We start from the raw sequence: 25,858 nt of genomic DNA, 5'->3' as shown, positions 1-25,858 counted from the left end.
GCCACAAAAAAGGTCTGATTTTAGGTTTGTGATAGAACACTGTAGTAGAGAAGATGACATCTGGAACAAACAACAGAAGATCAGCAATATACTGAAAAATGGCATGTTATACATGTTTATTATCAAATTTACATTCCACTATGAAACAACAGTAAGTGCAAAAAGCAGATGGAAAAAATACCATGAAAATCCCAGACTGTTCAAACACTGTGTGTAATCCCCTGATGTAACAGCCAAATGAAACCCAAACGCAATTACTTTCCTTCCCTCTGCTGCTATTCAACTGCAGTAGATGTTTTAACTTTGATCACAGGTATTTTGAGCATGCAGGTATCACTGAGTTACAGTAAGTACAAAAATTCCCTTCTGTCACTTGTAACTTGCACAGGCACGGATAAGTACTTTCTAGCATCCATGTTTGACTCAAACCTGCAAGATAACAGAACCCTGCCAAAATGTAATTCTCCATTCCTTCTAGGTCTACTTCTTCCTTCTAGGTGCAGGATGTCAGCCATGCAAGTTTGTCACCTCTCTTATGGGAGACAACAAAAGCCAAATCATTCCTAGAATCATGGTAACTTGTAAAATGTTCTCAGAAACACATATTATTAAAAAAGAGTTTCTCTTCTAGGTTTTGGTACAAAATGGTAAACTTGGAAGAAGTATCAATTTTCCCTGTTATTGCAAGCCAGGCATGTATATCCAAACTATGCATGACTATCCAAAGGCATAAACGCATGACAGAATTTGAACAACACTGCACCACAGCATCAACCAACTGGGTAAACACACACAAACACCATGGTATTGAGGTTCTTCCATTTTCTTTTTGCCTTATGTAAAGTATCTGATGATACACCTCAGCTACAGAACAAACCAAGCTCTCAACATGCACAGCATTGTTCGAACTGAGCCAGTTTGTATTGCTGGGCTATGGAATAGGGAAGTGTCTCCAAGAGAAACATGCATTTCATTTATATGCTTGTAGATTAGTTTTACCTGAACCATGGTCTGCCAAAGGAATTCTGCCTTAGCTGATTTGCTACTCTGCTGATCCAGTGGCTGGAGTTATCTTATGAAGCCAGTTAGAAACACAGTGTAGTACCTTCAAAAATTTATCTGTAACTCAGGTATTCCTACAATAAACACATAAAATGGACGGACTTTTGACATGCTACACTTCTCTGTTGGTACCAAACTGTCTAATCAGCTTTTGCTAACTCGTTTCCCTGGAAGTTACACAGCAGACATACCCATCCCAGGCCACTGAGACCAACATGGCAGTCCCTCCTTTCACTCTTACCGTATGTAGCTAGGCAAGACACCATGCACAGCTAAGTACATACAAACATAAATACTTACATGAAAAAATTAAATATTTTTCATTTAAAAAACAAAATTAACCCGTATATAGTCTTTTAAATAAAATTCACCTTTTGTAAGTGTAAGATTTTGCTTAGAGAGCAAAAGGCAACTCCAGGAGTTCCAGAATATTTCTGTGCGCTGCTGACAGACAAGCTTCTGCTAAGAATCCCTGTGCAAGTTTGAAGTGGTTACTCCTTTTCCTTTTACAAAACAAAAATATCAGAGAGTCATCACAAGATCTACAGAACTGTAAAATCAGAAAGGCCACATTACAAATTTCCTATAAACAAGGATAAGAAGCTTTCTTTTTCTGCCTTACTCCATTCACCCCTGCAGAAACGAGGGTGCTGATTATGGATGATGTGCCTAACAGCAAATGCAAATCAGTGTGATTGCACTGATGCTTCACACCACACTCCCAGACAGCTGCCAGCTATACCCCACTTACATAGTAACAGGAAAGGTAAACTTAACTGCTTAATCTAATTGTATGGAAACAAATAATTTTATAATGTTGATAGGTACAGTGAAAATTTATATAAAGACTAAGAAGCTGTTTCTATTCAGGTCACTAGCAAAGACAACTTTTTCTTAAGCTACACAAAACATCTCTTGTAGATTGTTCACTTATGGTTAGAACCTTGGACAGGAAGGGATCAAAAAAGCAGCATGGGCAGTAATATTTTTATCATTAACACTCAGAAACCAGATTTCTAAAATGAAGTTCTTTTTTGTGTTGGAAAGTCTGCCTCAGCTAGGTTCAGAACCACACTCCCTCACTGATCACTGGATTTCAATATTCATTAAAATGCTACAAAGAACACCAGCTTTTTTCTTCCTGTTTCTATATAGAGACTTGCAAATTTTGCTCTTAATGAAATCTTTTAAACAAAATCCTGCTTAAAATGAGAAATAATTGAATGAAAGGCATAAAGTTTACTGGAGAACTCTCAAATATACAGAATGTGTACTTGGCAAGACAAGAGGCAGTTTTCTGAACTTCCAACAATTTCCTTGAAGTAAATGATCTCCATTTAAGTCTTTAAAAAGAAGCCCTGAATCAAGCACCTAGGGTTTATTTCCTTTTGCAATGCTGAAATGTGCCTGAGATATTTGTGTGAGTGTGCGTGCAACAAAACTATCCTCATTTAAATAGATGCAAACTACACTTTAGAAAGATTTCTTAGCTGGATGTTTTCACCCCAATACACATTTTGCCGGTTCTTAATTCTTATTCATTGCACATTTCTCTGTGTGCTTTATTCACAAGCTCTGGAAAGAAATTAACTTACACCTCACTAACACAATTGCACTCTTTCAAAATATAAATCCTGTGTTTGTAAACTGAAGTATTACTTTCTTACACAGAGCTAAAGATTCTCTCCCCTGCTTCTGAAAGTGAGGAGGAGTTCAAAAGAGCAGAGTTTCTGAAATGGAAAATAAAAGAATGAAAAAAAATCCAAGTTTTCATATTCGTTTCCTACATAGAGGAACTTGGGCTGATAAGGCTGGTCAGACTGATTGTTACTTTAATATTATATTTATATTATGTAGCCTGACTGCAAACAATTAGTAAATACTGTGGATGTATGGTGGAAAAATAGTATCTACACATACAGGTTAAAGGGTTAAAACACTGAAAATGTCTACAGCAGTCTTCACTTCTAAGTTAAGACAAGATGCTGAAGGGGGTCTTGAAATAAAGCTTTGGTTTTACCTTTCTATCTCCCACAAAACCTTCTTCCTCAAATCCAAGCAATGTTCCTTTGCTCCTTGGTCCCAGCGCTTGTCTCTCCCACATTTTAACATGCACATGCCTTCTCCAACACTTCTGTAACACACCTAACAATGCCTGTACTGGATGTTCATCCCTCAAATTATTTACTGTGCTCTAAGTCAAACACCTTTCAGGCCAGTTAGTCTTCCTTTAGTATATCCATTTTTGATGACTGTGTGCAAACAGGAGCTCCTAATGCTCCAATTATGGCTGGAAGACTCTGGTTTCTTCTGAGTCCTGCCATTAAATTGCTACCTGCATTTAAAAACCCAGCTGAGTCCTGCCTCTGCAAGCCAACCTCTGGCCCCTGATTCTTGCCATGGTCCTGTGTTTCAGGGGGCTTGATCACCCTGGCAATGCCCAGCCTCTTCAGTCTGTCCACGAGGTTCATCTTCAGCTGGCCTACGTCAGGGACGTTACAGGAAGGCTTTGGGCCATACATTTCCTGCAAAAATGTCTCTGCTGGTCGAGAAGCCAGGAAATTCTCAGAGTGATGCACTCGAGGCTCAAATGGTGGAGGGGAAGGACAAGGTGAACGTGAAGGAGAATTTGGTGGAGTAGAAGGAATGAGAAGAGTTTGAGGGTGTTGCAGCAAAGGCAGTTTTTCTAACATGGGGCTGTCATAAACCTTGGCAGAGATGCCTCGTTCTTGCAAAAGTTTAGCCAGGCTGCTTGTGCTGCTGAAAGTAGTAGTTGAATCTCTTCTGTTGGTAAGAAATTCTCCAATACTTCGTCTGTAAGGATTAGCTGGAGTGCTCACTACTGGGTTTCCAGTACTGCTGCCAGTATTCCCCAGTGAAAAAGGAGCACCCATGGAACTGAAAGAAAATAAAAATTAAACAGAGAATATACACACATTAGACATTTTTATACCTGCTCTTCATTTGTGTTTTACTATACAGAAGACTCAAGAAAAACCTTAGCTATTGCTATCATTTGTGACAACTTCAGTACTCAAAATTACGGTACTGCAAAGTACCAATGAATTTACCTTCTGTGATCACCTGTACTCTATTAGATAGAATATTAACATAGTTGTCCAGTTAATTAAAAAAATGTAACTGAATCAGAATATAAAACATAATGGAATATTTTTTTCCACAATAGCTGTATGATACAAGGCATCTGCTACTTAAGAGCTAAAATTTACTTCAAGTTACCTTAACTTGTTTTCATTCTCACTCTAGAGAATTCAAAGTTTTCCTTCGCAATTACAACTATTTTTATTAGTAACATCCTACATGTTGCCTAACTGCCTTAGTATTTTTAAAACTGGTCCATGTATCAAAAGCCAGAAAGTAACTGTTTAATCCTATGCAGCAGCATTTAGGATGTTAGCAGTCCTCATACCTGGGAGTTACTTGAGTGACATCAGAGGGGTGAAGGATCCTACAGGTAGTGAAGGTAAATGTGGAATTTGTTGAAGATAGACACTTCCCTGGATTTGAGGCTGTAATGTGAAGAATTTATATGCATTAAGGGTAAAAGTAAAAACACATAAGAATGAATCAAACTTGAAGACAATGTTATTATCACTGTTAATTTTTTGAGTCCTTTTTTTTTGACATAAAGAACAAGAACAGCAAAAACAGCATTACCACACAAATACTTTCCACAGAGAAAAGGACAGTGCTAAATAGACACAGAAGAAACACTAACCGTGCTTCTTACCAGTGACTGGTAGTGCTGCTGAAGTAACAGGTGGCAGGAAAATGCCTGCTGCTGGTTTTGCCAATGCACATTTCTTTTCCTCCGGGAAAGACTGTTGTGCTTGAAATGTTATACCTCCTTCACCCTCTTCCTCATCATCTTCCTCCAGGTCAGAGATGTGGTGCACAGTATCATCAGACAGAGGGGTAAAGCCTTTAGTAACAACACCAGGTCTTGGGTCTAGAATCGTGCCGAGGTTGGGTCGAGCAAGCTGCTGCCAATGAAAAAGGGTCTGAGATCCTGATGTGACAAAAGAGAAGAGATTCAGAGAGCCATTACCTACTACTGTATCACGTTACAAGAATGCATTATGAAAACAAGTGCAGCTGGCTGCTGTGATCCACACACCCACTGGACGGCAAATGCCAAGAAGCAGCCTAACACCAGCATGGAGTCTACCAAATACTACTGCTTCCTGTTACTGCATATCATACCTAGCTATACACACGATGACTTAACTGGCAAATATAAAATCCTTTTCTGCTAATGAGAGGAAGATCATTCTCTTACCTTCAATGGGTTTGACAATTTGCAACTTCTCTGGTAGGAGAACACGGAGATTACTAGAGCTGGCAGAGAGATCCGTGAATTCTGAGTTTGTACTTGGGGAAAAAGAGCTTTCTGTTGGTGTACTGCAGCTACTAGCCTCTTCTTTCTGCTCAGCAAGCAAATGCAATTTTCGGTCCCACTCCTCCTCGAAGAACTGCTTCTCACTCAGGTAGTTCTGACGACGCAGGGAGAGCCTGTGCAGAGCTGTGACCAGGTCATTGTCTCCAGGGGTTCCCGGCTGGCCAGGACTGTGAGTGTCTCTGTGAGAAACATCAAATAATAGTAGATATTAAGCCCATTAAATTAACTATTTCTCTATAACAGAGCAGAAGTCCATTCTGGGTTTACTTTTGAATCAGTTATTTTCAGAAGAAGGTAACAGGCTGTGCTTCCTACTTCAAATTCTTCTCAGAGCTGCTCCCTGGTGCCACCCGTGTGTGGCTCTCCAAGTGGTGCACGCCAGACTGGAAGGGCTTTGCCGTCATAACAGCACTCGAGCGATTTGATCCAGGGATTGGCAATGGGGCAGGAAAGGAAGAGGAGCGGCCACGGATGATATTAGCAATCTTGACAGTGTCAAACACTCGCTTCTGTTGACCCCTGTGGAAAAGACAAACAAACAAAAGTGGTTTTCAGAAGCAAAAAAGATATAATAAAGAAGAATCTCTAAAAAGCAAAGTTTGAAAAGTCTATGGAGACCCACTATAAGATGTTCAGAAAAACATAATTGCCTAAAACACTCATATCTTCAAGAGATCTACTCTATTAAGTATCATAATTACCACTTCTTTACTTGAAAGACCTGAACTTCTACTGATAGCTGCTTTAGAATATTGAAAAGTATATATTTTATTTATTTAATTTGTATATGATTTCAGAAACACATATTACTCCTTGCTCAGAATTATGAGATCCAGGAACACGTCTTCAGGGTTTTGAAAAGCATTATATATCTTTCAGCTATAATGTCATTTGTTCAACAACTTTTTTATAAGCATTAAAAGGGGTAAAACTAGTCCTGTGCATCAGAGAATTTGGATCAAAAAGTCTCAAATTAAAGAATGAAATAACATCCTTTTAGCGATTTCCAGCTTCTTCATAGAGTCAAGTAAGAATAGCAGGTTTCAAAATTGAAAAGATTACCAAATACCATAAACCTTTTTTTATTTACAATTAAAACATTATAGAGGGAATATATAAATTTATGTCCCAGAAATCAGTTTCACCTTAATTAATTCAACTCTATCGATAAGTATCAAAATAGCACATAGAGATCTGAAAACATACTTTTGCTTGGAGAGAACAGATTCATCACCCTGACTCAATTCCTTCCGCATTGTCCCTTCAATTTCTGCTGCAAGGGAATCCTAGAGAAAAATGGAAACCATAAGAGTTGACAAATTAGATTCAAGTCTTCCTTCTGACTATTTTAGCAGAAAATATCTGTAAAAATTACTTTTAACAATCAGCATTTGTTTGCATAGTATCAATATGTTTTGGACAAACCCTTCTGCCTCATGCCTAAGGGCATGTGGAACAGTTTTTCCACCATAACGACACCTATGTGTAACCAGGATGGATTCAGTTTTCATTTGCAACATCTGCTTTTTTTTTGTGTTTCTTTATGTACTCTGTATGTTGGTTTCTTTAGTTGAGCTACAATTTTAAGAGCACTTCTTACAAGTGTACATGAGTGATTCTATACACACAGAGGAACCAACCAAAACCTGAAGAATTCCCAGATATTCTGAGTATGTGAGATACTCTGTTTCTTAAAGAAACACTGTTGAGTTACAAAATCCACACCAACATCAAACAAGACCCTAGCACAACTGGTCATAAGCTATAGAACTTGCCAATTCCCTTATTAAAAAGAAATGGCATGTAAAAAGGAAAAACTGCAGTGTTACAATATGTCACATGAACAGTTACTTTCCTAACTAATTTCCTACATTTCTAACAAGCGTACACATTGAAGAATTGACAAACCAACAGATCAGCTCCTTTGCCTACTACAAAATAGTTCTGGCTGCAGTTCCTGCAAAGGCTGTTGTGCTCCTAGAGCTGCTCACTGCCACAGCTGTGTGTGCCAGCTGGTGTGTGCCACACTAGAGGTGTTGGTTACCACAGGAAATGCTCCACGGGACTGCGGGTGGCAGAGACAAGCGACAGAGCTGGCTCTGCTGCGCAGCAACTTCACTTCTTCCTGGGACTCATGCAACATCCCCAGACACTCTGCATTCCGATCTTGAAACTCATGGAGCTGGAAGAGAAGAGAGGCCATCACATGATCTCTTCAGAGAGAAGACAGTGAAACTGAATGAACTCCTACAGTAACCTAGAATGGCTGATTCGACACTGCAAGATTCTTTCCCACAACTGGAATGGACAATAGCACAGCATCCATAGCAGTTTTAGTGACAAAGCACAAAGTTTCAAAAGAGGAAAAAGTATGATGAAATTCAAAGGAAAATTCATTGAAAAAATGCAAATACACTAACTACCGATGCAAAAGAAGCAAAAAAAGAGAACTGCCTTAAAATCTAATGAGCCACACTACTGTTAATACAATCAGTAATATTCACACTAAACCACTCTTTTTCTCATAACTAAGAATAGTAAGACCTCCCTATTTGAGACATGCTCCTTGCCTTTTATACTCCTGTGAACTACAAAAATATTTGTGTAGGCGTAAGTAAAATAATCATTCTTTTCCTCCAATCATATGACTTAACACAATGAAAGATTAAAATCCTACATAATTAAAAAGCAGTAGTTCCCACTTTCTCTCTGTTTTCTTTCTCCTTTATTCTATCCCAAACATTAATCTAAATGTATGTTATAGAAGTCTTAAATACCTCTGCTGTCAGCTGTCTCTGAGCATCTTTGGAGGCTTGTAAGTGAAGTTTCAGCTCCTCCTTCTCAATCACATTCTGAAAGCACAAAAAGGTGCTCATCATTTTCTCAGCTGATTTCCCCAAGAGACTGATCTGCCAGACTTTCCTGGAACAGTGCAACCCCATGGCTTGCCAAGTCAGTTTTTGCCTGCTGTGAGCACTGGCACAGGCATGCTGCACAGACACCTGCGCACACGCGGACACTTTAACAGCATTCCCTTACCTCTTTCAGTTTATGCTGAAGATCAACAATCTGGGACAAAAGGGATGAGATCTCTTCCTGGTAGTGAATCACCTCCTCACTCTTCTCTGACAACTCCTCTGTTATCCTGGAAATCTGAGCATTTGTTTGCCCTACAAAACACAAAAGGAACTTAGTCAAGACCTCCTCCCACAAAAAAAACCCCAAACCCCTCAATCCAAGAGAGGATGAGTGAAAGTCAACAACAATCTGCAAAACCACCAATTCTCTTAGGAAATAAATTCATAATACATAAAAGTAGGTGCCTTAGAACTTCCATAAGGAAAAAACTAACAGTGGGGTGAAGGAGGAAAAAGAGTCAATTTCAAATGCAAGTATAAAATATTAAGAACTAAGTATGCAGAATCTGAAACACACACGATCAGTATGTGAAATGACCACAAAAAAACAATTTCAAATGATGTAATGGCTCATGACCAAAGCCAGATTGAAATATTCTGGAAAAGTCTGGTTCTGAATTAATCTTGTTATTAACTACCATTGTAAGCAAAGGTATGTTGTCAAATCTTGTAAACTGTAACATACACTCTTGATCCTAGTCAGTATCTATTCCCCAAAGATCCAGTGAATACAATTCCCTGATTCTTTTTCTTCCTTTTAGCAAGCACTTAACAAAGTTAAATGACAAATCAACTCCAAGAGCTGAAATATTTTTATGATGTTAGCCTTGTTTGTATACTTGCCCTGAAAGCACTGCAAAGTCGTAAGAAAGTCTGATCAATCTTGCATAAAGGTCACACTACAACTTTAGTGCTCATTGTACCCCACACATTTACTGCAGAACAAGGCTCTGCTTATGGGCCTGTGAGCATTTAAGCTCAGTCAGATACCTTTTTCCTGAAAATGCAAATTTTAAAACTGTAGGCAACACAGCTTTAGGAGAAGATTGATTCTTTCTGTGAATCTAAATTACCTAGTATGTCTACTCATGCTATAGAATTGATTAAAAAAGTGAACTCACAGACATTCTCACTGAAGAAAAATAGGAGAGCATATTTGAACTAACTCCTATTTGCAAAAGATGCATATTTTCTCAGCGGGATGAGAGTAAATTAATCAACTAAGTATCAAGTCATAGTATTTTATGGCAATCTGTAACAAGAAAAATAAAGCAGCAACCCAGTCTTCTTTATGGGGGTCATAGAGAAAAAAATAAAATCTTAAATATAACTTAAGGTTATTATGCACAAAGGAAATAGAACACATCAAATGATTACAGATAAAAAAAAGATATTGTTATTTATTGTTTCAGAATACTTAGCATACATTTATGTAAGTGTAGCTGCAATTCTTCGTAAATAAGCAGTCCTCAAAGCAAATACAAACAACTGCTCTAGACAAATTAAGCCACTTCCTAATTTAAATGCTCTGGTTCATAACATACATTCTAAAACTAATGTGTTCATAGTTTTAAGAGTCTATACACTAACCCATTTCAGTGTCAAGTGTGCTGAATATACAAACAGAATGAATTTTAATGTCTGTAGGCTCCAGTTTAGAAAGCTTTTGTGTTCATTTTTCCATTCTAAACATGACACACACAGCTGAATTTGAATGCCAAGAGTGAAACCTGATGAAATACAGAAACAACCTTGCACTTTGGGAAAGGGGAAGACTTCAATGATTGGCATAAATTACTGAAGCCCATTTTTAGGTTCAGGGTTAACTAAGAAGGTGTAGGCACTAGGTATTTCACCTACCATCCTGCCATTGCAAAATACAGCCTGGATACTCACGGAGTTCTTTGACACAGTCATTGACCAGCTGCTGTTCCTTCTCTTCATATGTAATGGTTTCTGACTTCAGATGGCAAGCCTTTGAGAAAATTATTCATTTATCAATAACAATCTATAATGTCATAAATTTTTACTTCTAAAATTCTTGCAACTGAAGAGTCTCCCCTCTCTCTTTAAAAATTCTATGCTTATGTTTTCCAACATTACCTGTTTCTCAGAATTTTACAGGTGTTTTATGTGAAAGACAGATAGACACATGAACAAAGCCTGATCTCTTGGCTCAAATAAAAAATTTTTGCAAGAAGATGTAATTTGGTAGGGAAGGTGAACCAAGACAGCAATCAGAAATAATCAATTTAATTTGCTTCAAAAAACTTAACTTAAAAAAAACACCTTGAAAACTGATTGATATTAGCCAACTCTCTTATGGCACTGAAAAGCTCTTAATAGAACAGCTTTTCTCCATATTCCAAACTTGTCTATTTAGACCAAATTTTCTGGGCCAGAGACTGATTATCACAACATAACTAAACAATATGAAGCACTCTAGATTCCCATGTCTCTTTTTGATTGTGAAGATGGCAATATTAAATTTAGCACAGCCAAATCTTCTATACTCAGGACTGTTTGCCAGTAAGGGACTCACACTGTAAAACTCAGCAAGTGATTTTAAAGATTATCCCAGCAAAAAGTACATCTACACAAGTGCAGGCAAATACACCTCTTTACGTAGTGCTGTCACATGAAAAGAAATCTAAGCAAATAGAGTCTCATTGTAATTGAGGCTATTTCAAGTCACTGAAGGCTTTGTTATATAACAGAATGATTGAGACCTGGCTGGTCTGTAAACTTGTGCAATCATATACAGGCTTATGAGCCAAATTAAGGCAAACTTCTCTTTCTTATCCTACAGCACTACTAACATATCTAGTTAGTCTTACAGATTTTTAGGAAGAATGTGCATCTCAGGCTGAGTATTTTGGAGACAAAACAAGGGCAGAAGTGTATTTTATTGAAATTAAAGGAATCTAATGTAGTACTGGTATAACAAGCTTATATTGGGAAAACCTCACATAAAAAAACTGAAACACCACACACAAAATAAACAATCTTCACTTTTCTTACAAACACCCGCTTTTCTTAAAGGCAACAAAAATAACCCAGTTTTAAACAATGTCCTATTTTACAAGTTCCACTCTTCACTACCAAAGAAAAGGCACTGCATTTGTTGACTCCAGTTCTTGGAACCTTTGCTGTTGGTTCCATTTTATAACCATTTTTTGTCTGGCCATTTAGTCTCTATATTTCTAATGGCACATTTAGAGCCTGTATTCAAGTATTACACACGAGAGACCAGTTAAAAGAGAGAACTAATCACATAGTCACAACTAAGTGTGTCTTAAAAATAATTTAAGTGGGAGCTTATTAACCCTTAAATATCATCTGAGAAAAAAAATGGCAACAGAATGGAATTCCCCAAATACTCCTGCTCACTGCAGTAAGATTTATGTCAAAACAAACTGCATGAGCTTGAGGGCCTGATATGTCCAAGTACTTTTGGTGGGTGCTTACATATCTTCCCACACTTTTTCATGCATCACAAACTGCATTGAGAACAGACTGCTGGAAAACTCTAGAGATAATGAGGAATGAAGGAAACAGAAGGATGTGGCCATGGAGGGAAAGTGCTCGGGAATGATTTGCATACAGTGTCACAAAATAGCCATGTGCTTCAAGAGAAACCCTGCTGCTGGATTTTGAACAGCCTGATTATTTGTTTCACACTCAGCGCACACAGCACATGCCATCAGTCAGATGTACCTTGGATCGCAGAGCCAGGTTCTCCTCCTCCAGCTCTCGGAGTTTATCCTGCAGGACATCCAGCTGCAATGGATCGTAGGGCACAGTGAAAGACTCGTTGAAGCGCAGTGGTGTGGAACAGCTGGAATCTGTCTCACTCTCCTCAGAGGCGATGGAAACAATACGCAGCAGGTCATCCTTCTTTGACAGCTCATGCTGCAGCTGGTTAACCTAGGACAAGTGAAGATCACCACCACGTGAAATACACTTTACATATACAATATCATACTGTATTATTTATGCAGCCTCTAGAACATCACTGCTTCTGAATAGCTCACACCTCCATTTATTTACAGGAAGTTTGTAAAATTGTAATTTTACCACTGCAAGGGAGACCGAAAATTCAAGACGCCATGAAAATGAGCAACAGAACCTACTTTTTAAATAGTTTACTACAAAATCATTTTCCAGCTGCCTTGATACATTATTTCATTTTAACATGCTAGCTATCATTTTGATTATGACCATTACTCTGAATTGCTGAGTTCCTGGAGAAGATGATTGAGAGACAGCTATTTACATGTATAAAATGGTACCTTCCAGTCTGCACATTGAATGACCCATAGGGCGATTATAAACAAAAGAAGAGACAGATCTCATTTTGATAAAATCTATTTTGCTTATCTACACTTTTATATGAGTACCTAAGTTTATGCTGTTCTACAGCTGATTATGAGTACATCCTTGTCAGCAGCATACTGCTTGATAAAAGCAGCTGAATCCATTTCACTGTAGCTTACACTACATCTCTTGACCACAGGATTATCTGTCAACTATTTAATTATTTTTTAAGGGAAAAAAAAAAAAAAAAAACAAAGAAAAGATTAGATCAAGAATTTGTGCTTACAGGAAGAGACAGAGTGAAGATCTTGATCAGCATTCACTTTTCATTACATTTTATTTATTCATTTGTTTACTCTTAGTGTAAGCACCCCATTATCCAGCTCACTTTCTGTCTGTTTCCTCACCTGTGAAGTTATGTAGCTGCTCATGTCAGATACCAATCTCTTATTTTGACTTATATTAGTCCATTTTTAGTTTAATGGTGGGAAATCAGATTTATGATCTGATATACCCTAATGATACCTAACATTTTCATAATTTCTCAGTAATTACAATATGTTGTCTTCAATTCTTGGACTGCAAGAAGTGATTGAACAATGATTAGGACAATGACATCTAAACACACTTCTGTAGTCCAAGAGCACAAATCACCCCAAAATTAAGTGTTTCCTTTAATCCTCTCACTACCATCATAAATGGGAAAAAAAAAAAAAAAGAGAAAAAATGGAAAAAAAAACCTGAATAAAGGAAAAAAAGAAAGAAAAACAACCACTTACTCTGTCTAGAGTTTGTCCTAACTGTTCTTCCAGTGCTTCATTCTGCTCCATCAACAGATGATTTCGCTTAAGGAGGGCTTGTCCAATCCGTGCTGCCAGTTCCAGGTCCCGATCTTTCTGCTCACAAAATGAGAAAAAATGTTTCCTTTTGATCGTGTAAGGTTTAAATTCAGAGTAGCTTTAGAGTCTCCTAGCTACTGTTCAATGCATCAGCACTCTGAGATCTCCCTTCATTCTCAAATGGATCAACATTGCTAGAAAATTACTAATGCTTCCTCAATTGGATCCAGAACACATCCATAATTGTGTTTTTTGATAGAGCATATTCTATTCCCCACAGCCATTTGCAGTAACAGGAGAGGAAAGCACCAGACCTAGGTCAGTTTTGGGTTTTGTGCTGAGTACAATGTTTACATGGGCTCTGTCTCATACACACACAAAAATCACACTTAGGCCTCTGGCCTTCCCAGTGACACCTTCTCCAGAACAGACTGCTCAGCTTAAACAGTGGTGAAAGGGTAGAAGCAGAGGAGCAACAGGAAATCAGAAGAAAAGCTGTTTCTTATACTCACTGGCTTCATGGATGCCCATAATTTTGTTACATTTTGTTTCTCAGGTGGTGCAAGCAAATGGACAGCTTCTCATTACTCACGTGTTTGATAAGCAGCTCTTGAAGATAACTGAATCAAAATAGTCAGCAGCTGAATAAAACCCTCCCTCAAATACACTCCCTCAACTGCATTAACACAGCATGACAGAGACAAGCATACCTCAGCTAACAGACGTTTGACCATGTCAGCTTCACCGTAGTCTTTCTGCTCCACGTTTTCTGTGTCAAGAACTGAACAGAGACAAACATGCTTATTTTATTGAAGGAAAGACAAGAAGATTGTGGGAAGTGGGAGAGCTGAAGTCAGAGGATGTTGTTTATATACACAAATACAGTACTTGGTTGATGAAGATAGCAGAGGTCAGGAAAATGCACTTTCAACTTCAGAAATGTGAAACAGTACTCATTTGAGAAACTGATAAATGTGGTATTGAACATTTCTGCTTTTTGGCAATTTTAACTAAGACTTGAGGTGCTCACACATCTTTCAAATTTAGAAAAAGGAGAAAAAAATACTCAGGGCAACTTTTTGAATACAGCTAAGCAATTGAATCCTCCAGCTTGCTGGGAGAGGAGGAGGAGTATATTGGAGCATATCCAAATACAGTTAAACACATATTTTAACCCTGAAGCAAAATTCCCACTAGGCTGTGTGACAGCTGTACACAGGAAGTATGGAGACCCCTGAGACAAGTCATGAAAATGCATTTATGAAGGGTTTGACCATCTTGGAAACAATTAAGAAGAAATGAGATAATGTTTTTCTGGGTTTTAGATGTAGCAGTAAATGCTATCTTAGTAATCAAGTGACTCCAATGTTTGAAGAGTTTGTAAAACTATTAAAAAACTGAGAAACAGTAAGATTGGAAAAACAGGACTGAGTGAGGAATAAGCAAAGCATGAAGAATTTGTGACACCTCTGAACAAAACACAGTGCTAGAACTGCAAAGCATTGGTCTGCTCTTGTTCATGTCCTGATAAAAAGATGGTAGTAACAAAGGCATCTTAATTACCTTGTGCAAATTTGTGAGATCCATCCAAGGAGGAGGAAGGAAGTTCAATAAGAGCTAGAGTGACAGATAATGACAGATATGGAAGGGAAAAAGAGAACAAAGAAGAGAAAGAATTAACATGTAAGGAAATAGGTAATTTTCTGCCATGCATCTACCACAATCAAAAAATAAATGCATGTGCAAACATAGTTTTTTCACTATTAACACTTTCTAAGGCCTTTTAGGGAGCCATTTAAATGTAATTTTCTTCTGAAGCAAAATTATACACCTCTCTATCAGATGATGAGTGTTTGTGCTAAACTCAACAGCAATTTACTGTTTTTGCTTTATGAAATCAGGATCATTAAAGAGAAGAAGCCAGCAATATAAATTTAAGAATTACAAAAGTACCTCCTTCAGCTGAACATTTAAGTTAACCTGTTTCAAAATTAATTCCATCACCACTGAACTGCAAAATGAGATTACTATAGGTTTGATCTCAGTATTTCCTTCACTCTTTCACCTTGGTTAAATCACATTCTTACTCTGAATACACAGTGATATCGATTATCAGTTCTTTTCTTTGTTTTGTTGAGGACTGCAAGCTTAGTTATGAGATAGTAAAGTGCCAAGCTAAAGTGCACACTAACTTTATTTCCGTATGTTATATAAGCTGTCTATACCCTTTACATACATAATGGCCACAATTAATCTTTTAAAGCATAACACTACAGCTATACTAAGATCAAAGTTGCATTTTAGTAACAAAAGAAACTTCTTTGTCATTTTGAAAGAGAGAACAGGAAGAACAACACAGAAGGAAAAGTTTTACTGTTTCTCTAAAAGCTTAAAAGTACCAAACCAAGTGCTTTTTATCAAGTAGATCAGTAGGCATAAAAACCCAACATATGCTGTTTAAGCACGCAGGAGCTTTGAACTCACAGCACTGTTACTTACTAACTGTATTTCTAAGCAGGGAATAAATAGAAACTCTCTACTAAATTTAAAGTACGTATCTATCCGTAGCATAAAATGCATTTGGAGGACAATTTTACTGAACTACTTGGTTGCTGATACTAGCTGCTGAAAAGGGGACTCCAAACTCATCTAACTTAATAATATTTGGAAAATTCACTGCACATACATAACTAAGATACAGCCATTACAGGCAGAATATTATAGCCAGCTCTCCTGTGGTAACTGTTCCTAGCAGCTAATTTCAAGTTATAAGTTTTTATCCAGTGCCTTTAATAAAAATTTACACTAATTCCATGCTAATTTCAAGGTTACTCAGGTAGGTAAGTTCCTAAAATCAAGAGCAGATATCTTTACTCTGATAACTAAAATCACAGAACCAACAGCTTTGAAACTTAGCTCTATATAAATTACTGTATTTTCTCTCAGTATAGGATCAAAACTATATGCAGTTTATTATAATTCTGTCTTGAGAACACATGCACATGCAATACTCACCTTGCCAAGTGAAAGTTGCAAGCAACTCTTCATTTTGGTTAAAATTCTTGTTATATTGTGCCATGACCCTTTATTCACACATACAAAGTAGCTCCAAAGAGAGGTCTTTTGTAATTCAGGATTTCTTATGCTAGCACGGTTGAAGCAGAAAATATTCTTCCACCTCACTGAAAACACTGCCAGTGTGAACCCAACTGACAGACCTTATGGGACAGACCTTCTTATAGGCAGCAGCAGCCATAAAAAGGAGGAGCTCAAGTGCAATAACTACTGTGTTGTTTTGTGGCTTTTTTCTCAACTACAAAGTCACTCAAACCATATATTCAGCATTCTCTCTTGGAAAAAGTTATAAAAATGTTTCCATACATATACAGGGGGAGGAAGATACACAGCTAAAACCCCATGTCATGCTTCATGTCACATTTACTCCCAATTCCACACAACAAAGATTAAAATTTCACCTAACAAGCTATTCAACAATAATTATAACTAGAATTTTATCTGTATTTGTGTTTGTCTGAGACTCTTCCAGTATGTCCTGGTAGGTTACTAGTCTCAAAAAAGCTACTGTAATTTCAAGTGTAACCAATGTCTGGACAATTTCTAGGAGAAACATTAACCATATTTATCTTGAGTTTACATGACTCAGCAGCTACAAAAGCGTTCTTAAATGATACAAGAATTAGTTTTATATGTTATGCTTAACAGCTATATTTTAATTCAAGTATTAATTTAATTAATATCTCTTCATTAATTTCAGTCATTGTCACAAGAAAACATTTAGCTTAAAAAACTGCTTTAAAAACTCCTACAAGCAGCTCCCGGTTTTCACAGGACACCTTCTCTATTTGAAAAGAACTTCTCTCTGGGAGAAATAGGAAGATGACCCTTTCTCCAGTGCCTTTACCGCCAAATAATACACAACAGGCTTCATGAAAACTTTGTTGATAAAACCCCTCCCTCTCCCTGCAGGCTGGAAATGCAAGCTCACACTGACTGAAGGTCCTCTGGAGCCCTGCGTTTCATCACGCAGGTGAGGTGCGGAGCCAAAAGCTTCGGCAGAGCCGCGCTTCATGTCACGCATGGATAGACTCTCATCCCACCTCTTTATAATTAACTCTTAGAGACCGGTACACGCCCCACCAACCACACACCTGCTTCCAGTGAACTACAAAAGCATTCCCTCAACTGTAAAATCATTTATGCATGCAATATTAGTATCAGAAACAGTCTGAGCAATAAACATTAAGTGGCTTTCCAATTACTTTCCACAGTTAAAAGAGTTCAAAGCCTTCAAGTTCCATTCATAACAAGGTCACTCTAAATTGTTGAGTACTGCATTCTTGGGAGGTGATATTTTAATCTTTGTTATTCCTTTGCTATGCATCCTTGGGAAGCTTAAACTACAAAGAACAATGACAAAAAAAAACCCCTTTTCGAGGTGGTATTTACAAGGAAGAGGTAATCATTACAGATTGTATTAAAAAACAAGTTCCCTCTTCGCTGTGGTTTGTTCCAGTAATTCCAATATATGGCAGAAACAGGACTTCCTCATTTCTCTGAAGACATTACAATGCATTCTCCTCTCAAGAAAACACTTAAAAACTATAGGCAATTGTGTGCTCAATTATTTTTGCAACTTTCTATTTCTTCATGTGACTTAAGCTGTCCATTTTCTTCTTTATCGTTTGATAGGTTTAGAAGTAATTTACTTAGTATTTTCAGAACTGGAAGGCAGTGATCAGCTTTGATCTAATACCTATCTGCCATTCATTCCTTTTCTGTCTCTGGAAAAAACACTGACAGCACTTCATAAACATTACTGACACAAAACATCAGGGGAACACCACCAAATCAACCACAGCGCCGTCAACATTCCTGAAAACAGAACTGCTTCACACTCATACCTCTTCTAGCACAATTCTAGGTTCCTGCCTCTTTTTCACTATCACATCTTCCCATTCTTACTTCAGTGTGTAATCTGATGACAAGGAAGTAATTAAACATTTTAAGTCAGCTATTAGAATTGCAGCGTGAACCACAAGTGCATCCCCTGAAATCAGCCTTTTCTTCCACCTGTCCAAAGTTTTCCACATTTGACCATTTCCTAATACTAATATTAACTGTGTATCTAAATTTTTGTCTTTGATATGTGGGGCAATAAATACCGACTCACTCATGTAACGGAAGGAGTCCTCCTCACGAGCTGAAGAAGCCATCTCCGGCAGCCAGCCATGGCAAGCCATGGGCTGAATCCAGTCCGGATTTTCATGCAGGTACAGAGAGTCCACTCGTAACTTGTAATCTGGCAACTGTTCTTCCAGCATGCTCACCAACTCCACCTCAGGAAGGTCTTCATTGGAGCAGCCGTCTGAAAGAGAGTAAATGCCAGTAATAGTGCATTGTTAAATATGTGTAAAATTTAATGGGGTTGCTACAGTAGAACACTTTTTATGTACTATAAAATACTGCATAAATACTTCAGTAGATTTGGAAATAACTATTCTGTACCAGACAAAATACCAGAATACTTACTGAATCAATGCTTGATTAATACTGCCATACTTTTAAGTTCCTCACCTGCAACTGATCCCAAAACTTCCTGAAAAGATGGCATACTGTGTCCCTCCAACTTCCTGAATATAATGTATGTACTAAGTTCGAATTTCTATCTTTTCCTCTTCATTGAGCTACATTTTACCAGCTATTGATTTCCTAAAGTCTCATTGACTTTTCATTGTTGTCACACTTCCCTTTTCTGAAGGAAATTCACATTTTTCTTGTTCTTCTGTTTTATGCATTGATTTGATAATGAACATAGATGTAAACAATCTTAAAATAAGCAAAATTGACTGAATACTGCTTTGAAATCAGGGAACAAGTATAAAATTTCATTATCATCCTTATGGAATCACACTCAGAGAAACATGATACTAAATCCCCTGCAATCAAAGTTTAGCTCTTTCTATGCTGTGTGTGTTCCTTAATCTTTTCACAATTATTGCAAAAAAACCTACATTAATACTAAATTGGTAAAATATCAATGGTATGCAATGATTATTTTTGCAAGATTTCCACTCAGGATGAATACTATCTGCAGTATCTTTCAACGGAAAAAACACCAATGTTGACTATTGACACTAAGAATTTTATAAACAGTATTTCACAGTGCACAGTGACTTTACAAGTGAGTCTAATGTCACTGTTTTTGTTCCCCTACAATACCACATAAGCAGCACAAAGAATGTGAAACATAAGGTTGTCTTCAGGTTGGTGCTGTATGACATGTTAGACACATTCAAGATCTGTCATAGTAACTCTTCAACTTACCAGGGACGCACTCCAAGCCCCTGGGATCAAAACTCATGAGTCCTTCCTTCACAGTTCACTTCCTCAAGAAGAGCATTCTGTAATCAAGCTGTGCACCATTCCTTTACTGCTTTGGTAAAAAGATGGCTTTGGTTTAGAGACAGAGGAAGTGAGAGCCATCAAGCCACAGAGGCTCATAAATCTGGCATCAACTCACTTCTGTAGGCTGGTCCATACTCCAGATCTACTGCCATCTTAGGACATGCCTATTTCACCTGGGCTACTGATCAGTAGAAATATTTCATGGAAGCTTCACCAGTTTCTCAGCTCACCCATCACCTAAAAATAAAGAGAATGCCAAGGTTTAACAGATTTCACTCTTTCAAGGGAGACAGGTAAATTGGTGTGACTTTGTCTCTTTCAGTCTGAATCTCCCCTCTGTACTATAACTAATTATAAAAGAAAAAAAGGCAAAAAAGCATTTTATTTCCAGTTTACACAGTACATGTAAAAGGTAGCATTAAAATATGTTTTCTCCCTGCAGACAGCTCACCTCAAACATGGACTTGGTCAAATATCTCTTTGTCTGTACTATTCAACTTCCTTCATATAATATTTAGTGTGTTCAGGTCATGCACTGAAACAAGGCATTTCCTTTTTATGCTAACAGACAGCAGCTCCAACTAAACAGAGATTTTCTTCAGGCCACTACATTTGTTTAAAGTGATGGATTCTAAAGGCAGGATTTTAAAAACATCACCCTTAACATTTCTATTGTTAAAAAATTTAACACAATAATTTTTTTTTGAGTCTCTTTCCCTTTAGAACTCTGTTAATTAAAAATTGGACCTCTCAAAAATTTACTTTGTGGACTGTGATAAGATTTGTGTTTTCTCTTCAGCAGGGACTCAGGTAAACCAGAAAATTAAACTACTGTGACTGATTCAGATAAGCTATCAGAAGAGTTTCATGAAGTAAAAATAAACTTTTCCTTTGCCAAGACTGATTAATCACCTTCCATATAAAACAGTAGTTCTAGATGACAGAAAGATATAAAACTGAAGAGAAAACCAGTCTCCTTTTCCCTCCCCTGGCGTTCAGTTAACATAAAATTCTCTTAAAAGCCTTCATTAATTTAAAATTTGCTCTTAACAGTTTCCTCAATATCTTCAATCATCAAGCACAACAATTAGGTTTGTTTTGCTGTCTGTAGCAACCTCTTATTTGACAAGATTAAAATGGACAGTGCAGGAGCTTTTTAAAGCAAGTCTGGAGCCTGCCAGTTCATCTGCTCGTAGACTTTGGCAGGAGATAAAAAAAGAACTTTCCTCCATTAAGGTCAGCTCATACTTGTGTGCATTATCTTCTTGTTTTGTCATTCGTGTCTTTATGCATGTAGCCTGTTTATCAGTTGTAATTATTATGCCTATTAAACACTTGAGATTTCAGAAATATTTTCTATCTGAATGTATAGCTGCTTCTAGCACTTTTAAAAAATTTTCTAGAGGCTGTTTTTTAAATGGATTGCTGAAAAGCTTGAACTATATATACCCCCTTCTCTAAAACAACTTAATACAGAATAATAAAAGCCATTTAAGAAGACTGCTGTAGATCCACACATGCAAATTACTTTATTTTGTAATAAGAAGAGTCACTATACAGCTAGGGGAAGCTCAACAGCATAGGACAGTTTCTTCACAACTCTAACTCAATCTTTTTCCTTTGAGTTTTAAAACTAAAAATGAATGCTGCTACTTCTCAAGATTGGTTTTAATCCCTCTTCTAAGTGCAAAGCAGAAACACTATTTGTAGCAAGCCAATCTCAGTTCAGCCAAAGGGGGGGAGGTGAGGGGGGAATGATGATTTGGCTAAATGTTTCCTAGAGCACCAGGCAAACACCAAGGTATTGAATTGAAAGAGCAAACTCATTTATAAAACCTTTGAGAAGTTTACTACATAAGCAAACACCATAAAAGTTAATGCTTGCATTTCCAGTGCTTCTCATAGCTTTAGTTTCCTGTACCATGGGGCAACTTCTGTAGAAATTCAAGCACTGGGTAGTTCCACCCTGAAAGTGACTCGATGACCCTTCTACACTGCAGCTATAAAACAATTTCCTAACTACAGATTCCTCCTGCAAGTCAAAACTATGATTAAATACATTTAAATAAACCCCATAAAATTTATAACGTGGCTTTAAAATATATGACCATGGTATAAAAAGATGGACTAGAAATTAAAATTGTTAAATCATGCAGAAAGACATGTCCAAAAGAGAAGCTAGAAAAGTTGCTCAGGTGTTGATTTTAATCTTTATTTATAAAGATTATTTCCACTACTATATTTATTCTACACTGATCTACATCTTATCAGTTTTATCCCCCTACTCTCTCATAGGTGAATTTCCCATTGATGTACATGTCTTTTACTAATAGGCTCATTGAGCACGGGAAAAACAAGGGAAATTCAAATATTGGAGAACAACCCATACGTAGGGGTGGTGCTCTCAGAAGGCTTTCTTCAAAGAAGTTCATGATAGATGAAAATATCAGCCAACATTTTACATCCATACCTACCCCAATCTTAGTGTTTCTGTATTCTCTAGATTAAATTTTACTCTCCAATGTGTGTCTCGCATTTCAGCTATCATTTGGCTCCAAACAGTGAGCTAAAACCTGGGCTACATATAGCACACTTCTTGTAGAAGTCAGAACTATTCCTGCACCTTCTGAATCTGCCCTAGAGAATGCAAGTTGCTCTAAAGAGATTTTATATTTTTTTTCCTTCAGTGAGTCAGAAGACCCTAGTGAAGATTAACTTGAAAAAGCAATACTGACTAAAATCTTAGAAAAAGATAATATAGTTATAAAACACTGAAAATTGTTGTCTAAGTACTACTTTGGGCAATTTCAGATCGATGCAGAAAGAGTTGGGGCACCTCAAGATAGAATATAGTTCTGAAGACATGCTACCACTAGAGAAACTAATTCAAATTTGAATTATGAGAAAGGTCAGGGAGCTGCTTTACAACTGGAAACCACAGACAACTGTATGTGTTATTTCTTTGTGCACAAAGTTAAAAATATATGCAAAATATTGGCATTTATATTGCCAATATCCAAACTTCAACACAAATAAACTGTTATTCCTGCTATTTTTCATTTGTTGAGAGCAAAGTACTCCTCACAAGTACTTGGAAAGACTAGACTAGGTCTGTTCCACTGTACAATTCCAGGATGCAAGACATTAGGCCTCAAGTAACACAAATTTTGACAACAAAGAAGATTCTAACAACAAAGAAGATTCTAACTTGATTAAGAGAGAAGATAATATCCATTTTCCAAAAGCAAGCCAAGTAAATGAGTTATTATTATTATTCTCAGATGCCAAATTTTACTGCCATGTAAGCATGCAATTTAAAAAATTGTATCAAGTCATTAACACTACTTTTTCCATTGCTAAAACTGGAATGCTGTCAAGCCAGCTAATAGCAATCAACATACTCTGCATTTCAAGGTTAATGAAACAGTTCTATTCTTATAGCAAACATGACCACACTGAATTGTTGCCAAAACATTCCTGGGACCAGTGCTCAGAAGCAGAGGCCAAATTTTTCAACACCATCCAGTAAGAGATGAAGGACAAAGGATTATCAGCTGAAAAACAAATCTACATGAACACAAACTTTGCCTATCACAATGAGCATTTGCTGTGTGCCTAACACCTGTTATTTTCAGCCAGTACTATCCCTACAGAAATCTGTACAGTGCTTGTGTTTCTCTCATGTAAGGAAAAAAATATTTAAAAAAGTATGCCAACAATATCCTAAAACCAACTGTAATGATAATAAACAAAAAACAGACTTCCAATCATAAAAAAATGGTGTAAGAAGAAACTGTAAAAAAACAAACAAAATATCCCCCTCTGCCCCTTCATCTTTTGGATTGTTTTTCTTCTGGGATGGGGGAAAGGCTTCAGAGGGGAAGATGGAGAACACCTCGCGATTCATCATTTTCCAAGATCATGAAGCCTGCCACAACATTTCCTCATCCTATTTTATCTACAGTTATGACAAACCAGGCTCACTTATTCTCTTTGTCTGTCACTTGTAACAGCTTATGCTCTCCAAAGTGGCAACACTACCTGTTAAACACAGGTATATATGCTTTATGTACATGTATACATGCATACTGTTGAATACCACAGCTTGATAGTTAAGATTTAAGCCCTACATGTTTGGAGGTTGTCTGTCACCCTTAGTACAATGTAAAAACAGCAAATGTCTAATTGAAGTCTCCCTTAGTCTGAAACTATGAGTGTTATCTACATTAAAGTCCCACTATGTTTTATAAATTCCTAAATTTTTTATGTAAATGCATAATCATAACACTACTATCTGTATGCATACTTTCTCACAATTTTTTTTTCAGAAGAAATGAACATTTAACTGAAATCACTAACACTTTCAGTTGATGCACAGCTGATCATCCAAAAAAATAGTTTCAGTTTGTTGACCTACATCCCAGCCAGTGCTCAGCATTTTAAGTTATAATTATGTATTAGAATTAACCAAACTGATCTATATTACTCAGTCACCAGAATATCATTAGCAATCAAACCAGAAAAAATAATGTCTTCTTTTTTTGTAGCCATATCTGTGAAAATGCTCTATTTGTGTCTTCTTGGAAGACTAATCAACAAATCACAATTATCATTCCTGAAAGACAACATTTCTACTATACAATATTAATTCCAGAAGCCTACTATTAGAGGCAAACCACCCTCAGGAAAGTCTGTGGTTTTCCAATGCTCTTCAAACTACATTTTCAGGTACTCATAACAGAAATTCAATGAACAGGTACAGCTCTAACAATCACACTGCCACTAGAGCGGAAAAATTTTAGGTATTGGAAAATAATTTTTTTTCAATTTTGCTTCAGTGTTAAAAATAAATTATGCTATTTTTACTAAGAATTACATCTTTTGAAAGAACACAAGTATCCAAAAACAAACCTAAAATCGACTGTTGCTTTCTAATGTTGCTTTAAGTTATTTATTAGTATATCAAATATCTGCATCAGACTGTCATAATCAGTCAACAGTAATTGTGAAACATAACCAAGAAACAGGCACCTATGCAACAGCTGAAGATTGCATTAAAGATAAAAATAAGAGCACGCCACTCCACGTAACATTTCTCCACTAGTATGCACGACAGAGTAAATGACACTTACTGACAGATACTGGTAGTCCAGTTTAATCAGCTGATTAAAATGTAACAATGTGATTAAGAAGTTGCTAGCAGCTAGAATTTCCTTGTCTTCATACACAAGCAAGCCAACAACTAAGATGTCACGGAGGGCTGCCTCGTGTTCGCGGTGACCCGACCCTCCAGGGAGCCCGCTCGGTGACAGGCACCCCGGGCCGCTGAAGGTCACCCCGGCACCGCCTGCGGGCACCGCCGCCCCCGCATACACTGAACAGACGGAGCTCAGCGCTACGTTACATTAAAGCATCGCCACCGCCGAAAGAGCCCTGTCAGCTGCTAACCCGGGCAGGCGCCGGGATTCCTTCCCCGCCCGGGACCGGGGGCCAGCCCCACACAACGCCTCACGCTCGGGCCCCGCGCTCCGACCCCAAGCAGCCTCAGGAGAGCCGCCGCACCCCCGGCGCGGCCCGCTGTACCTGCCAGCCCGGGTGGTGCCGCGGCCCGGCGGGAACGGCCCCGGGCGAGACGAGGGAGGGTTAACCCCTGCAGGGTGTGAGGCACGGAGCGCGCCGCTCGCCCGTGAGGCGGCAGAGCAGCGCCGGGCCGGCGCCGAGTGCTCGCTTACTCGGCCCACGCTGCGCTCCCTCCGGCGCCGCTCTTCCCGCCGCAGCCCCGCATGCAACACAGCGGCGACTGAGGAAGGGCCCCGACGGCTTCCGCTCGGCTCCCGCCCAGAACTACAGCCCCCGGCGGGCCGCCGCCAGTGACG

The 25,858-nt window shown here is 38.0% G+C and overlaps 1 protein-coding gene across 6 annotated transcripts; it reads right to left on the bottom strand.

Moving 5' to 3' along the window:
- Window positions 1-89: 89 nt before the first annotated feature.
- On the bottom strand, window positions 90-25,852 carry TRAK2 (trafficking kinesin protein 2). Of its 6 annotated transcripts, none has more exons than XR_013340378.1 (18): window positions 25,566-25,852; window positions 19,902-20,219; window positions 18,748-18,942; window positions 15,120-15,173; window positions 14,267-14,337; window positions 13,497-13,613; window positions 12,118-12,327; window positions 10,297-10,375; window positions 8,522-8,652; window positions 8,260-8,334; window positions 7,527-7,664; window positions 6,689-6,768; window positions 5,798-6,001; window positions 5,363-5,661; window positions 4,814-5,092; window positions 4,493-4,592; window positions 1,434-3,960; window positions 90-1,136 (listed from the first exon to the last, which is right to left on the bottom strand). XR_013340378.1 is itself a non-coding variant. In XM_077785124.1 (18 exons), the coding sequence occupies exons 3-18, from the start codon at window positions 19,936-19,938 to the stop codon at window positions 3,282-3,284; spliced, it is 2,748 nt and encodes a 915-aa protein (XP_077641250.1). In that variant the 5' UTR covers window positions 19,939-20,007; window positions 20,098-20,219; window positions 25,566-25,852; the 3' UTR covers window positions 90-3,281. The 6 variants fall into 6 exon arrangements, 5 of the variants coding, with proteins under 5 accessions (XP_077641250.1, XP_031361236.2, XP_077641251.1 ...); XM_077785124.1 differs by having other exon boundaries at window positions 90-3,960; window positions 19,902-20,007; window positions 20,098-20,219; XM_031505376.2 differs by having other exon boundaries at window positions 90-3,960.
- Between the last annotated feature and the right edge of the window lie 6 nt (window positions 25,853-25,858).

Source organism: Lonchura striata, chromosome 8, assembly GCF_046129695.1.
Source record: "Lonchura striata isolate bLonStr1 chromosome 8, bLonStr1.mat, whole genome shotgun sequence".
NCBI classification, from domain to species: Eukaryota; Metazoa; Chordata; class Aves; order Passeriformes; family Estrildidae; genus Lonchura; species Lonchura striata.
This window is presented reverse-complemented; position numbering and strand designations above follow the sequence as displayed.